At 40.7% G+C, this 17,760-nt stretch overlaps 1 protein-coding gene across 3 annotated transcripts in view; it reads right to left on the reverse strand.

Moving 5' to 3' along the window:
- The window catches only part of lrrc4ba (leucine rich repeat containing 4Ba), a 57,876-nt gene that overhangs the window by 16,751 nt on the left and 23,365 nt on the right, over positions 1-17,760 (reverse strand). For all 3 annotated transcript variants that reach the window (XM_026164147.2, XM_026164146.2, XM_026164141.2), the window contains exon 2: positions 7,935-8,472. In XM_026164147.2, the coding sequence (XP_026019932.1) occupies positions 7,935-8,180 (246 nt within the window). In that variant the 5' untranslated portion in view covers positions 8,181-8,472. The remainder of the gene's footprint in view (positions 1-7,934; positions 8,473-17,760) is intronic.

Consider the following 17,760-nt stretch of genomic DNA (forward strand, 5'->3'; position numbering starts at 1 on the left):
GATTTGCTTGTTCTCAAAAACAGGTGGGCTGGACCTCTGTTCCCATGGTCAGAGGGATGAGTCCGAGATGGCTGTATTACACATCGGAAGTGACTGGTTTATATAGTTGCATTAATACATTTAAAGTTGGATGTCTAGGCTTGTTCCTGCAAATATGATACACAGAGAATCAGGTGAGCAGTGAATAAACCTCTCCCCCTGAGCCTACAGGTAGAATCAGAGAAGGTGGAGGGGTTAAAAGAGCCTGCAGCAATGCAGGGGAGCAATGGCACTGACAAGTCAGAGGGAGACATGCAGAATTTTTCAGATTAAATAGACAGATAAATTCCCGTGACAGATTGGTGATCTGTCCCCCATTGTAGCTTGAATAGTCTCTGGTCACCCCACGATCCTGAATTGGATAAGCTGAAAAGGATGGATGGATGGATGGCAAAACTGGAACAATGTGTTTGATTTCACAAGAGGAAAGTGAGTGGTTGATGGTAAGTATGTATCCATCAGTGATATCCACTCTCAGTGACATCATGCAGAGCCTAGAGTAGAAAAAAACTGCCTGAGCCTGAACATTGAGAGCAGCTTGAATCCTGATCTTTGGGGTCACGGGAATTACTTATTACTTAGTACTTATTTTGACCTCATTACTTGAAATTTTTCTCCGTATAACATGAGGATCCACCAACAGTATGTGACAGTATATATTTTCCAGACAACAATAAAAAGCGTAATCGGCCCCTTTGCTGGATGTTCCAAAAAAGGAGAAAATCCTATTGCGACGGCTGAGTGGCCAAAGAATATTTTCTTCCCTGAAAGACAAATGTCTTCTTTAATTCTGCATTCTGTTATTCTTATGTGTTAATCTGTTTCCAACATGTAATTAAATTATGTTAATCTGTTCTTAGCAAATAATCTTTGGAATTTGGAGATGGTCTAGTTTTTGTAATGTTACAAATCAGTGCGAAAACAAACACACAAAGCAAAGCAAAACAAAAAGAAAAAACATTGCTAATGAATGACTTACGGGCTAAATGTATGTTTAAGTAAAGAAGCCATACATTTAAATAAAAATGTATTTTTCTCCTAATACTGATAACTGCTGACCCTCAGTGATTCCTGCTGCTGTCTGCATTTGAGAATGACTCCCTCTGACTATGGAGATAAACATGATCAAATTAAGGGTTTCCCTGGCCTCCACGTTAGACTTTCTCTTAAAACAATATGCATTTGAGTAATGGAGTTACACTGAGTGCTCTGATTTACAATCAGAGGTTGTAAATAGCAGGGATACAATAAAGCTTAAGTCAACAACTTTGGCTAACACCCACTGAGAATACAAATATTTAGGACAATTCTGGACTGAAAAGATGGTGGATATCCCACCCACGTCCTCAAAAACTCAATCAACAGCCAACACCAACGAACATATGAGCCAAATGTGTTCACATACTAGAGGTTCATGATAGGGCAAGCTGTGAGGCTGCACCTGCTGTCTTTGTAAAGGCGTCATTGTGAAGCCATAATTCAGTAGACTCACCCAAAGTATGTGACAATGAGTGAATCTGCACAAGAGGTAGTTTATTGAAACTAAAGCAACAAACATCAAATGTACTTCATGCCCAGCGAACCAGCTTTTAAAGCCTGAAATGCCCAGATGAGCTGCATTACCTGACGACCCTCCCATGTCAGACTATTGTCAGTAAAAGGAGGCAGGGACTCCCATGGAGATAGTTGGAGGTACGTCACATTGCATGGAGGCAGTATAAGCTTTTAAAGCTTTATCCTGGGCAAAAATATCAGACTTTTTAAGCTTCAAAAGATCTGATTTAACTAGTGACTCTATATTAGCCAAGAAATTTCTCTCCCTATTCACCAACAATTTAAGGAAGATACTGAGGCGTTCCAAAACCAGCTGAGAGACATAATCTCCCCAGCTTGCCATGGGTTTCCCCCAGGATCTTCTCCCACTAGGAAATGCCCCCAAACTCTCAACTAGGAAGCATCCAGGAGCTTAGACTGCTGCCCGCAGGACCCGGACCTGGTTGAGCTGTAGAAAAGATGGATTGATGGAACGGTGGATGGATGGATTCTGCACATGTAGTTTCACAATTGCTCTGTTTCCCATTCATTTAGAAAATAATTGCCAATTGGACGGCTATGGAATTGCAAGACTTGCTTCTAAAAGGACTGTTTGTGCCATTTAAGTTGGGGTCAAATACACCCAGTGACCAAAATAAAGTTTTAGGAATTTGATCAGTAGCCCACATTATGACTACAGCACAGCTCAACTTGTACTGATGAAAAATGGCAAAAAAAAAATGGTCACTTTTAATTAGTAGTTTCATGCTTCATTCGACAATATATCACATGACAAAAAGCAGTTAAACTCTTGACTTTTCATTAAATCTGAAAGCACTGTGGCAAATTTACTGTAAACCCAACCCTGTCTTAACCCTGACCATATTTCAGCGCTTGCTGCAGACACAAAAGTGCTTTTCACACCGTTGTTACCGTGAGACTCAGGGGGCTTGCTACTGACACATTATAATCCCTTGCTAATAAGCTGATTATCAGTGTTGGACTACAGTATTCGCATAAAGTGTCACGACAAACCACAAAGGAACTATGAAATTAAATTAATACATTTTTACTAAATTTGGTGTGACAAACAAAAAGAGATGATTTTGTCTGCAGGAAGACATGAATCTGAACTCTATGGGTGCCACGGGCCCTGGACAGAGCACAGTAGCATTGGTGTGGTCCAACTGGAGCTCATTTGGCGTGAAGTCAAAGACACACAGTTTAGTGAGCGCGACTAAAAGCCCCTTAAATCTCTGACTGTTTGAGATATGTGCAGCCAAAGCCCTCAGTGAGGCACACAGAGGCTCCTGGAGTCAGGCCATTGCTTCTTCTGTATGTAGAGCAGGAGCGGGGGGAGAGGAAGAGGGGAGTTGATAGGCAAAAGGAGGGAGGGGGCGAAAAGGGAGGGGTGAGGATGTTAAGAGGGGGTGGGAGCTGTCAAGGCTTTACTCTGAGGGTACTCAGTGAAGGAAAAAATAAGCCAGAGAATCTAGGATGCCTTCAGGTGTTAAAACATTTTTAGATTTTTAATCATTTCAAGTGGGGCTGCAGGATACAACAAGCCGAATCCAAATTTTGTAGGCTAAAAACAAAACGCAACAAATACTCTTCTTATTTCCTTATTTTTTTCTCCCCTTTCATGTTAACAGCATCTCTTAAAGCCTCACGTACCAAATCAAGTGGCGTGATGTCCCATTTCTGCTCCGTTAACGTCACATAAAGTTTAATAAGATGTTTTCTCCGAGGAATAGAGAATATCAGGCTGCTCGGTCCAATGTACAGAGCAATTTGACATTATAAGAGATGCACTGGACAATTTTAACAACGTTTAGGATACTCGTTGCTTTTCATTAGAGGAGATAAAATGTTGTGGAAATGAATTTAAAACCACAAAAGAACAAGGCACTGTCAGGAACATGAGGATGGATCCAGCTACATCAAATGCTGCAGCAAAGACTAAAATCAACCCACTCGGTTTATAAATTTAGAGATTCATGTGCTTTGTATCGATGGTCTGTGGTTAAATGATCTTCCCCTGCAGCTGTAAAGCCACAAATGCTGTCTAGGGACTCGAGATAAATTGGTAATGCATACAAAAGGCAGCTCAGTGTCATGGAAATCTGCCTTGCTTTCAATTCATAAAATATTCCCTCAGTTCACTAGAGGCTTAAGTGTATTTTTCTACCATTATAGTCGCTTACTTTCTTGTCTTTTCTTAGAAATAAAGTTTCCAAGAGAGAACCTGTATCAACAAGTTAATCCTAACATCCACAACTGCAAACGCAAATGTTCGCTCTGATAGCGGGCAAAAAATGCAAACACAAGTGTTAAAGACACATAAGTGTGCTGGTGTCTGTGTATGTGTTGATTTTTAGATGTGTGCATTATGATGTGAAAATCCTCAATCTGCTATACAAGATGCGACTGTGCTATATCACTGACTATGCAAATATCTCCTTTCATAATAAAAGAAATAAATGAGTTTGTAGAGAAGTGTCAATAGGTTATTTGCTGAAAAGAAATGCTGAAAATGTGGCGTATTTCAAATGCCAGAATGAGTGTTTTCTCTGTGCATTGATTGTAAAAAAGAGAATGAACCATGACCTCCAATCAATTAGTGTTATAGGAAAAATGACTGGCAGTCAGCACCTTCAGAAATTACATCATGCATCATGATGCAGCTTATGATGCTTACAGAAATAAACTGCATGTATTGTATGCTTTTCTTTTTAGCAGTTTATGTGTGAATATTTGTGTCATATTCCAGAGTTTCCCACACACAGACTTTACTTTTTTTTATTAATCTCAGAGAACAACATCATCTGCAGTATATTATTATTAGTATATGTTATTGGACATCCCTTCACTCTTGTTTGGAAAATCCAGTCATTATTAGCCAGCTAGCTCCAGCCCTCCCCCTTTTGTGTTTCCCCATTAGCTTAATGGCTAGGTGACTGGATCACTATTGTGAAGATCTACTATATAGTTTAGCTGCGTGAATCCTTCCTCTCTCACTCTGGTAGACTCCAATGGCTTGTTCTTGGACTGCAGATTGCCGTGGTAGTCCTTGTTCTTGAGCTGAACTGTATTCAATCTACAACCTGTAACAGATAGTGAACCGCTTCCTCTGCTGCCACCCAAAGGTAACCGAAGCAGAACAATCAGTATCAGTTGGGGGATGTGAGAGTCTTTTGAGAAGCAGCTGATTACTAATACATGACACCTTTTGGTAACTGAGATTCATAACAACAACAAAAGAAAGACTTTTTTTATTGTTGCCATTTTTTATAGCACTATAACTACTATAGGTAGCATATTAGTTCCTTGTTGTAGTGGTTAACACATTCCCCTTTACATCTGAAGGATACTGGGTTCCAGACTGGCCGGAGACAGAAACCCAGCCTCAGGGAATTAAAAGCTGGTGCTCTTTTTATGCCAATCCCAACCATTTCTCGATTCCCTGGCACAGCCCTCCCAAGACAAGTAAAATTTGGAAAATCTGGAGTAAAATCCAGAAAATCCAGAAAAAATCCAGATCAAAAATTTGAATCTATCTGCTGTGTCTCCCATGAGCAGGTACTTTTCTAGGTACTGCAATTCTTTTGAGAAGTGAAAGGGGAGGCATGTAGCTACAAGTGTTCTAGTCTACCTATATACTGTATGCTAAAGAAGGAGGCCCATTAAAAAACCATGTGAAACACAGAAGAATTCCCATAGCACCTCAAAATCCCTATGTGGGAGAGGGCGACCAGTGTAGCTGTTGCAATTGCTCTGTCATAACTCATTGATAAGAAAGTGATGATTTATCCTGATTTATCCTTATCTATCCTGCTTTGCAGTCCAAGGAGGAAATCTTCCAATTTTGCAAGAAATTTGGAACTAGTACAAACAAGCCACTGGTACAAACTACTAAATATCCAGTATTGTTAAATCCTACTGTTCATCCGTCATAACATACTTAGCAATTAAAATATTTGCAAAGGAACAACTTATAAACTGTTGTTTAGCTCACACGCCTGCTTTTGAGTGCAAATGTACAGGGCTGTGGAAACGTGTTTGCCCCTTTTCTTATTTCTTATTTTCCTTCCATATTTGCTACTGTTTCAGGTCACCAAACAAATTTTATTATTGGACAAAAGCAATATAGAAAATGCAGGTTTTTAATTATTATTTCATTTATTTCATTTGACTAGAAAAGCTACCCAACCCTAGCTGGCTCAGGTTAACACATTTTTCTGGAGTTCAGTTTCCTTAGACACATCCAGGCCTGATTACTTCCACACCTGCTCTTAAACACTTAAAAAGGACTTGTCCGACAAAATGAAGCAGGCTAAAAGAAAAAGCAACGATCTAAAGAAACTCAGGGACAGGTGAGAAACAAAGCCATTGACATCTATCAGCCTGGAAAGGGTTGCAAACTATTTCTTAGGCCTTGGTACTCCAGTGAACCAGAGTGAGAGCCATTATCCACAACTGGAGAAAACCTGGAACAGTGGGGAACCCTCTCAGGAGTGAGTGACCTACTAAAATTACTTCAGGAGACAGAAGAACTCAGAGCAACATCTAAAGAAATGCAGGCCTTACTAGTTGGTTATTTAAGGTTAAGGTTATTTATTAAACAAGAAGAAAGAGGCTGGGCAAAAATGACATCAATAGGAGACTATCCGATTGTTCAGTCTGACGTCACTAGCCGTGTCTGGGTCTAAACTCTGCTGCAGGTCCATATATCAAACGATCACTATGGCATTACTGAGAGTTGAAAAACTGTCTAAAGTCTTTCATCTTTAATAAAATGATCAGCGTTCTGCTCTACCAGGTGTAACAATTGAGTTTAACATCCAGGCATCCATGAAAACGGAATTTATGACATTTAACGGAGTTAGAAGTTAGCAGGGAGTTAGCTCGCTAGCTTCTATCTAACTACAATATAGCATGTCCTGACTGCGGAGTTTTGGAAACAAATTCAAACGTACAGCTCTGTTATCACTTCCAACATAAATGAAGACAGAAAACTAAACAGCAGTGACGTTTGTAGGGTTACTGAAGTTTGGCTAGCTGGTATATAATGATGTGCTACGTGACCGCTAGCGACACAGCTATGTTAGCATAATATAAACAAGCTAACTTTTTTTCCACTCGATAAAAGTTAACGTGAGTGTTCTCGGTGGTCAGGAACAAATGTAATCGCATGGCAGGATGCTGTAAAAGGACCAAACTTCAGCCAGGAGAACAACTGAGATAATCCATCCACAATACGAGGTTAGTCATTCATATACTGCTGCATGGGCTGGGCTGTAGTTACATCCTAAGGTTTTAAAAACTGAGCTTAAATAAATGATTAGTGGTAATAAATGCCGAGGGAGGTCAACAGGGATCACTGACTGTTTTAGGAGCTTTTTGAGATCAAATAGAAGAAAATACATAACATTAAACATGTTAACAACACAAAAGCCATATTAAACGCAGACTACTTTAGACCCGGAAGTAGGATTCGTCGCGTCATCACTGAACAACCGGATAGGAGAGTTCCAAGCTGAAAACCACTGCTGACCAAACAGAACACAAAGGCTCATCTTCATTCTGCAGACAAATGAGACAAAAGTTAAACTTTTTGGAAGGTTTGAGTCCTGTTTCATCTGGGATTAAACTAACACAGCATCACATGAAAAGAGCGTCATAGCAACATTCAAACACGGTGATGGTAATGTGATGGTCTGAGGCTGCTTAGCTGCTTCAGGACCTGAAAAACATGTTGCAATTGATGGAACCATGAATTCTAGCCTCTACCAAAAATCCACTTGTGTTATGTAGGACAATAAAACGCACCGAAACACACCGACAAGCATCTCTGAATAGCTCAAAATAAAAATGTAGTTTTTGGAGTGGATTAGTCAGAGTCTGGACTTAAATCTGACTGAGATACTTTGGCTTGACCTTAAACAGGCCTTTCATGCTCTACAACTCTCCAATGTAGCAGAAATTAAACAATTCTGCAAAGAAGAGCGAGTCAAAATTCTTCTACAATGATGAAAGAAACACTTGACTGCAGTTCTTGCTGCCAAAAGGACACAACCAGTTATTAATTTTAGGGAGCAATTGCTTTTTCATATAAGCCCAGTTGGGGTTGAATAGTTTTTTCTCTTAGTAAATGAAATCATAATTTTAAAAATGCGTCTTGTATTTACTCTTTGTCTAATTTCAAAATTGGTTTAATGATCTGAAAAATGTAAGTGTGACAAATATAAAGGAAAAAAAACTTCACAACACTAACATCATCATCTCAGTGAATAAAAACATTAGTCATGCTTAGCTCTGCAATACAGACTGAAATGATTTGACCTCCGTCCACCATTATTTACCTGTATTGAGTTCTCCTGCAGGTTGAGGTATCGCGTGTTGACTGATATGCTTTCTGGCACCTCCTCCAGGTTTTGCCTGGTGCAGATGACTCGGCTGGCCTGGTTGGAGCAGGTGCAGAGGGAGGGGCAGGTGGAGGCGGCTCCCACTAACTCCGGCCCAGGGAGGAGGAGCCGCAGCAGCAGCTGGGCCAATAGAAAGAGGAAGGGGGAGGGGCCGGGAAGGCAGGTCAGCGTGGCGATGCGCATGGCAACTGGGACATGACCCTGCTCTTTAATCCGAAGGTACAGGTGAGGTGACTCCACACTGGTGGATCTGTTAGAAAAGGTTTGCTTTCCCTTTGGTCCTCCAGTGGCAATTTGTTCTTTCTAATTCCGCATGCTCTGAGATGTTTCGTGTCCTCTGTCGAGCTCTGTGTTTTTCCCTCTTGTTTTTTGAACATAGAAATATGCAGATAAACAGATGTTATTCCCTTTTTTTCTGGTGCTGTCGGGGGATTCGAGTGAGGCTTTTTGTGAAGTGAGAAGAACCCAGGAGTTACTGTGAAGAACAAAAGAGAGAGAGACAAAGAGAAGAAGAGAGAGAGCAGATATTAAAGACAGTAGACAGACTACACTTTGTGTTTTTACCAATAGACAACGAACAGAACAAATAATGGGTAGGCAGCTACGATATAGCTTATCATGGGAGGGATTGTCAAAAAATCTTTCAGAAGCATTAGAACTTCTGTGTCACTGCTCATATCAAATCCCACATAATCCCTGAGCAGACATTTTGTCAGAAATCAAATCCTTACACACAGGGCAGATGGAAGCTGATTCTGTAATTAATGTTACGAGGTGGAGGTGTGGAGATACGGAAACAAACAATGTGAAGTGGGACAATCAAGTATTTTGGTTTTTAAAGGATTGCATTTTGTAAATCAATAAATCAGAAAGAAATTAGTTCTTGAAACATTGGCATAACCGCTGTAAACAGATAAGCAGTGTCACACAAAATCGTACTGAAACAGCATGGAAACGGTGCAGTTTTGCTTTTGAGGTTTTCCTGTGCAGATTTCAACTGCTCAAAAGTTTAGTTAGAAGAACACTCAGAGAAGAAGTGATCTTTGTACACTTGTTTCATGTTTAAAAGAATAAGATCTGTCGCCAAATAAACACGACAACTGTTGAATGCTGTGTTTGGGTGACAAATGTCACTTGCCTGAAATGTAATTCAGGAAAATGAGTTTTGTTGATTTGATGCAATACAGCGCTGAAAATATTAAAGCCTTGAAAGACAATGACATGGATCATTTTGTGCAACTTAAAGTTACACTTGTGAAGAAATGCATATGAATTCTGCACACGTGTTGTCAGCTCGACATGGGTCAGAACTCTTCACTGTGTAAAACTAAGCTCACCTGTATTTACACATCTGAAAAGGAGTAGTTGAACCAAAATCATTTTTATTTAAGGAAAAAGAAAGAAAACCTCAAAGACGTGGCAATGGTGGTGAAGAAGAACTCCCTTTTAACAGGATGAAATCTCTAGCAGTATGTGGGTCAGAGAAGGACACCCATATGTACTGACTAGTTTGGGTTGAGTGGAAAAAGACCCTCAAACAATTTACAGGACAAAACATAAACTACATGATAGTATATTTAGAAGTATATTATGGCTTTTACATTGCTTCAGAAATGGTAGTTTCAGTGGGTAGGAAAATTGTCAGTTTGGTAGGTCGAAGATAAACACAGCGGCATTAACAAATGGTTTGTAAAGTCACGTTCAGACGCCTCAATTTCTTTCTTTTTTTAGTTAAAACAGGTGCATGTTTTCTAAAATGGTCATCTCCATCCATCTTTTATATACAGTCTTTGGTTTGTAGACTTTTTTGACTGTTCAGGGGATTACCTGAATTATTAAAAGTAAGTTATTTAAAATCCATCTAAATTAAACCCAATTAAACCTGCAGTTATATCAATACTTCCAACATAAGGAACAAATTAGTAAACAAAATAGTTTCCATATCAGAAAGGAATTACATATGCAAGAATGTATGCATGGTTAGTCAGATTGAAGAATTTCCACTTAAAATCTCAAAGCTGTGATATTAACTACAATAATCTAATTATTAAAACGCTGTGGAACATACACAATACACCATTCTCTGCATCAACTGCAATATTTCTGCTGTCTACAGAGTGAATAACAATGTTGGGTTTTACAGGAAATGTGTGATTTGTAGGAGCAAAAGAGACAAAAAGCACAACATTTTGCAAAGGTAGATGTCAGAAAGAATGAAAAACAAGATCTAGGGAGCGGTGGGGTTTCTGGGACATTTGGTCTTAATTCTGAGAAGCATTAATAACACCACTAGTGTGAGATAGAGCCTTCCAGTCATCTCTGCTGTGGTCTCATTTGTTAGCACTAATTATTCCAAGGTATAACAAATAATACGACAATGATATATTGATGTTTGAACATGAACACTTACCACCTTTAATTAAAGTTATCCAGACCTTGAAAACAAACTGAAATCAGTAAGCGCTTTTTTTTGTTTTGTTGCAGTAGCACAGACACAGAGGTGGGACTAAAATGCGGCCGTTCAAGTCCGAGATGCAGAGCGCCTCTGTATCCCTCCCTGCAAGCTGTTTAGAACCTGAATAACCTTAAATAAGGGCATCCAGCAATCTTAGATATTAATGATGATAGTTGTAATGATGGGACTTTGACACGCAAACTCATTTGACACGCTGAGCATCCTCACTTGGCACAGTAAGAAAGGAGATGTTGGGGGGAGCAGAGAATGAGAAGGAGAGGAGGATTATTAATCTGATAGATGACTGTATGGCTGCAGGCAGAGAAGGGAATTATCAACACTACAGTAATAGATGAATACTGAACAGCTGCAGAGAGAGGGCCGGAGAAAGAGAGACAGAAAGGAAGAAAGAGATCGAGACGGAGACAGATGGAGGGAAGGGTGAGTGAAAGGGATGATGAGGGATAAAGACCCAGAGAGAGGTATAAATAGTGGGAAGAGCAGAAAAGAGATGAGTTGTTAAAAAAAAGAGAAGATAAAAAAGTGGAAGAGGGAAAATAGGGAGGAAGAAAAGAAGAGACATTAATATTAATCATCTCTCACTCACCAAGAGAGGGAGAAAGAGAGAGAGAGAGAGGAGAGAAGGGAGGAAGGCTCAATAGAGAGATGAATATAAAGCAGACAGAGATGGAGGGAGGGGAATGACAACACAGAGACGCATATAAAACAGAGTGAAGGAGAGATGGAGGCAAAAGACAATACAGAGGGATGAATTTGAAACAGGTGGAGATGTAGAGGAAGAGATGGAGGGACAGAGCGGGAGGTTTCTCCTGAGTGCCAGGGGAGTGGGAGGAGAGGCAGGCTTGGACTGGCTGGGCCAAGATTGATCAATAATGCGTGTGCTCAAGTTCAATGACATTAAAACACACACAAGGACACGATGACAAATCATATCAGCAGCAGTGGCGGCGGTGTCTCTGGTCAGAAAGAACAGGGCACCAGCGGTGGCAGCGAAAGCAACAGTCCCACTCGTCTGCAGCTGCTCGTCATCAGCCGATGGATGAAGAGGAACTCGCAGTGCTATTTCTGGACCAGCTCTCACCTTTCTACGTATTTTAATTTCCAGCTACCTTTTTTTCCCCTCTCCTTTTGGCGAGATTTAAGTGCCAGAGCTATTTCAGGTAGACGGCATCAGAGCAGGGTGGAAAGGTGCAAAAGGGGGGGGAGAAAGAAAGAGCGCAAGGGGGAGAGCCGGGGGTGACTGGGGCTGAGGTTAAGATGCTAGCTCAGATGTTGGGTCCATCGAGGAGAATGAGGCTGCTTGAAGCTGACAGCTGGTTAGAGGCTGGTTGATTGTATTCTGCCTCACCGCTGTCACTTTCCACATGTTACAATAGTCTCTAACTGTAACCCTCCCTCCTTATCTTCACTCTCCTCTTCCTCTCTCTATCTCCCCTGATATCTTCTTCCTCCTATCTCCCATCTCATTCTCTAAAAGTGGGAACACTCTCTTCCTCTTTGCAAACTCTTTCACATTCATCCCCCCTCCCTTCCCAGCTGCCTCACACCTCCCCTCCACCCTCTCCTTCTCCTCCTCTACCCTACTACTACATATTTCCTGGACCTCCACCCCTCTCCCCCCTCTTCCCCCCCCCGTGTGGCACACTGTAGTGTCCAGTGGCGGGGGTAAACGCTGCACTGACCCCACAGTTTGATGAAAGATTAACCTGCTACAATGATGCATATTAACCCTTAACCCCCACTCTTTCTCTTTCCAAACACAAACACACTGCAGCTTCCTCCCCCCACTCCCCCACTCCTTTTGCTCTCTCATTCCTCTCGCTGCATTCAAATCTTAGCCAACAGAGTTACCATGGTTACCTATTCACCACAGTCTCCCACTCCGTCCAGCTGTATCCCACCGATTCCACATCCACCCCGCTCCACCTCCCCGTCCTCCCTCATTAGCACCCTATACACACGTATACAAATGGCATGGACCAAGCGTGAGCGCAAATGACATCAACGCTGCACAAACCACGAGGTAGGGTAACGGCAGGCCGCGGTTACCGTTTGTAGCAGCGATGTCGATACAGTTTCCTTCGTCCAGCGAGTCGCCACAAATGTCAAGCAACCACAAATCACAAGAACAAAGGTCAGGGCCGTTTTTCCCTGAGAGCGATGACGTAGTGGCACATTAACAGGTGCATAAATCGCATTCATACGCAAAGAAAACAACTTTTTGGAATTTTTAAGGCACATACAGCCTGTTTTCCCAAGCAGCTTCTCACATGCACACATTACTGTAGTTACACAGATCTTTTTTTTTCTTCTTATAAGATTTTTTAAATGTTCTTAGAATAATACTAAATAAAGCTACTACAATTAACATGTTTTAAATCATTGCTGATCACATGACAACTTGAATCTATTTGTTCATAATGAAGAACCTGCAGAAATCTATCATGCAGCTCCCCACTCCCCCTGAGCTCAGAGACATTTTAGATTTACTTTATTTAGGTTTGCTGTCACTCCTCTGATAGCTTGTTATTTGTCCACAAAGGGCAGCTTACATTAAAAAATACTTTAACATGCCCACTGTAAATCATCTGCTCAGCACAGTCAGTTAATGCAGTTTTAAGATTTGAACCCTAGTTTTAGGGACTTTAACCATCCATCCATTTCCTTAACTGCTTATCCAGCTGAGGTCACAGTCAGCTGGAGCCTATCCTAACTGACATCGGGCACACCCTGGACATTATGCGTGTCCATCACAGGGCTAACGCAGACAGACAGACGATCATTCACGCTCACATTTATATCTTCGGACCAAGTCTGAATCACCAATTAATCTAACATGCATGTCTTTGGACTGTGGGAGGAAGCTGGAGAATCCAGAGGAAACCCACGCGGGCAAAGGGAGAAAGAAATCTAGCAAAACTGCCAAATAATTCTGGTGGACGTTTAAAAAAATGATCATAAGTTATAGCTCTGTGTTTTCAGTATGTTTTTTATTTTTATTTAGTTTTTCACTCCTTTAAATTCCAGTTCAGCTTCCAGAATGGTTTTGCTCATTTCAGTCTAGTTTTTATTATTTAAAAAATGCCAAGTTTTAGTTTCTGTTTCAGTTTTTTATCTTTTCAGTTATTATGAAGGGAGTATTTGACAGAAGCTAACAGTTTAATTTTCAATTTTCACATAATATTGAAATGGATGGAAGTGGATCACTGGAACGTCAGGTAAAATAATTTCACTTTTTTGGGTCATAATACATCACAGGTATTCCTTCAGTATTCTCTTTAAATTCCCCCCGAGCTACAAAGAGCTGATATATTTGATTTTATTGGTATATTCTGTTCGCACAAAACTTTGATTTTATCAAATAAACCCTGACACCATTCTACACTTAAAGGATTTCCCACATTTCATTTCTCAGTAATTTAAAGTAAAGTTGTGTGCATCTGCACACTCTATGCTTGCCCACTATGAATTTTTAATGCCCGACTTGCTAGAGGCTCTGTAGAGTTGAAAAGGTCAAAAGACCCCCATCTTGATGCTTTTGATCCTCGCTGCAATCATGTATCCTGTGAACCTTATTTCATAAAGACTTGTGACAGCTTCTAAATTTTGGGTAATTGAGTTTGAATAATTTTACTCTCCACTTCATCTCCGTCTGGTTCTTTCCCCCATCAGATCGAATCCTCGAGGAAAGAAGCAGAAAAGGGAGTGAAGCGTTCCCCTTTTTTCACCACGAGAAACGTGTGATCTTTAGTAGTGTATACTGACCAATAATGGACTGTTGCTCTAAGTGATATAAGAAGAAAGAGACAGGATGAAAGACAACCAGAAAGATGCGCTGACAGTCGAACAAGCAGCAAGTCGGACAGACAGGAGCACACTCCTTCTCTGCAGAACCCTGTCTGCACATCAGCATGGAGGCCCATCAATAATGACTCGGCACACACCAAGATGGCAGCTCATGCAGCCACGAGGAAAAAAAAAAGAAAAGAGGAAAGCTCATCATGTTGGTTGTGTGCTGTGGGAATAGAGCTATGACCTTTCCTGATCGCTGTGACATCTTGCCAAACGGGGTTGTGCCTGTGAGGCTTTAAGACAGTGGAAAATCTGCTCTCACACACCCCAATTTCTGAGGCAAGGAAGTAATTTTAAATAATAACCTGAATCTGATTTTATTCCAAGCTGCAGAGAGCAAATTTATTTACCTTAAACCTGCAATGCTGTTATCATTTCAGGGACGGTATGCTTCATGGCTGCCGCCGATTCAGTCAATTTAATGAATCAATCTAATCAATTTACCTTTTATTAAAATTCAGTTAGCCGTCTAAGATGTCTGAGATGATGAATATGACAAAGCTTTTCTAATCAATGCACATATTGATCAGCTACACTGCCTGAATCTTTTAATCTGAACTGAATTCATTGACCGGATTCCCCAGAAAGCAGTTTCGTTTTTGTCGTTATTTTGTGTCCAGGGCTCTCCTGTAACTCAGTTCATAGGCTTTATCACCCTGAGAAAAACACAACTGTAAGAAAAATTGGCTTCTTCTATCTGAATTACATCAATATCACCCTCGTAACCTACAACAGAACACAATGATTTCAGTAAAAATTTGTAGATTTTGCAGCACACAAGACTGTCTGCAAACAGGAAAAATGCTTGTAGTCTAATTGCTAACAACTGGCTCTGAGTTAGTGATCTGGGGTGATGAGGGCAAGAGTAGACATCCAAATGCACCTCTTGTCTCATTTACTCCTTCTTTCTCCTCTAACTTTTAGTTTCTGCCAACAGGGCAGAGTGGAGGTCCCCTCACAAAAGGACACAAGTCTTGGCACCCCGAGGCATCGCTAGGGGGCGAAGTCTCTGGGGGGGAAAGCAAAGTCTTTGTGCAACAGAGGATCATCCCCTCTCGCCCTCATCTTTTCGAAGAGTCTTTTGAGCTCCGTTTTTAAGACATGCTGGTCAACTCACTGGGTTTCTTCTTTTCTCCCATGACAATACAGCTTCAAAGAGAATGTGACTGATAACAGTGTTTTGTTTAACACCCAAGACTAAATACTTTTGCAATGTAATAAATACATATTTAAATTACAATGAGCTAAGATTTAGGAACAAATATAATTAAATTGGTTTATCATAAAGCAGGCCATCACTGCTGACACCTTAAACAGTACAGTGGCCTGGATTACAGTTTGGGAATCACTAAGATATTTCTTGGAACTTGATGTTCTTAAGATCTGGTTTAAAATATTCTTTAAACTCACGCATCCTTTCTTTAAAGTGTAATAAGTTGTGGAAGTTATTATTCCAAAATAGCACTCCGACACATTGCATTTTTTCAGCTTGTTTCCTAGGTTTCCAAAGCTGCAACCTTTGAGATTAAAAAATGAAGACAAAGCAGAAGCTGACAATGGCTCCAAAAGCGACTCAGTCCTCACAGACTCTCATGTTAAAATGTTCTCAGCATGTTTGTTTACAGCAGAAACAAACATGTTGCGAGCGTAGTATGAAAAAATATTTGTGTTCACTATTTCCAATTTCCCATGTCTTGTTATCTGTAGGATTATCAATTTTCAATGTATTAAGGCTTTAAGGTATGTTTAATTAAGGGCTTCAGCTACTATCTGTCTGCTAGGCTTGAACTTAGCTAATTTCTGTCACTAATCTCGACTATCTCACTGCATTCGTGGTGTCAGTGCTGTTTTGCTATTTGACAAATTATCCAGCTTGCTGTGCAACAGTCTATCCAAAATGTGTGAATGTTTTCAAGTCTTATTTTTTTCAACCATTCTCTTCCACTTATCTGAGAGGCGGGGTACACCCTGGATGGATCGCCAGTCTATCACAGGGCTACACAGACAGACAGACAACCGTTCACACTTCCATTCACATTTAGGCGCAATTTTGAACCATAAATTAACCTAATCCCACTAACTGCATGTCTTTGGACTGAGGAAGCCAGAGCACCCGGAGAGAACTCACACAAACACGGGGAGAACATGCAAACGCCTCACAGAAAGGACCCAGCCATATGGTGAAGTCTCAGGCCATTCATGCTGTGAGGCAACAGTGCTAACCATACTATCATATCATATTTGCATTAATTAGAAGGTTTCTGTGTCTTTCTGAGGTACCTTTCAAGCTACATATGCTAATTAGGGTTAGCCGCTAGCTTGGCACCGCCCAAAATGCCACACGCCAGGCTTCACAATGAAGGCACCATCTTATACTATAAACTTAATGGAGGTTTTTTCCTGTTGAAAAGGAGGTTTTTCTTCCCACTGTCCCCAAGTGCTTCCTCATACGGGGATGTTTGATGGTTGTTGTTTTTTTTATCTTGTTTGCTTTTCGTGTTTGTTTAATATTGTTTAGGGATAAAACTGACATTTCACTAGCTGGGACTGCATCCTCGTTTTAGGTTTGAAAGCATTTCTAGTAGATAATGGCATGGCTTGAATGTGAATTGAGGCTGCGGTTTGGGGAAGGCCTCAGAGGGGACTAGCAGCGGCTCACGGGCCAGGCAGGCCCCCATTTGCTAAAGAGAAGTGAATGAATAGAAAAAGGGGAGGGCGGATAGGCCACGAAAATGAGAACGAACAGCTAGTAGAACCGGTCGGGGTCATATATACGTAGAGAACCAGAAGGGGCGTGTGTGAAGGTGTTTTCTCACTCCTTATTGGAGATGCTACATAAATACAATTGCACTGAATTAAAATGAATTGCCTCACCAACTAGTATTATATGGAGGGTTGATATTAGCTTGGCTTTCTTTTTTTTGACAGATTGGTTCAGAGTTGGCGACTCTGATGTTGGAAAACTGCAATACTGTAGTCATCAAAGTTTAGATAGCTGTTGCTGCAGAGTCAGTAAATCCTTCCAGTCTGTGGGGCTGTCTGCTTCTTATGCCACAGTGTCTTTCTTGTTATTTCTAAACATTTAATACAAGCTGCCTATGACTATTTGGAAGGTTCGGAGGTCTTAAAATGCAACTGCCAGGTTCTGCTGACTAACAAAAGCAGCTAAATGAAACTGTCTTTCAATAAATAATACATACTGTGCAGATTAATCAGTTACTGCTTTCAAATTACTGTCTGTAATTAATATAAAGTCACTTATTGAAGCTGTTTGAATTTAAAAATGTGTGAATTAGCGTGTAAAGTAGTCAAAATCCAGTCTTTCACAAGTGAGTGCATGCAGCATCCAGCTGTCTACCAGAGAGACGTGGCAGTTTTCTCATCATATAGATGTGATTTGACCAGGAGACAAATGTCTAAATACCAGATCAGCTC

Source organism: Astatotilapia calliptera, chromosome 4, assembly GCF_964374335.1.
Source record: "Astatotilapia calliptera chromosome 4, fAstCal68.1, whole genome shotgun sequence".
Classification (NCBI taxonomy): Eukaryota; Metazoa; Chordata; class Actinopteri; order Cichliformes; family Cichlidae; genus Astatotilapia; species Astatotilapia calliptera.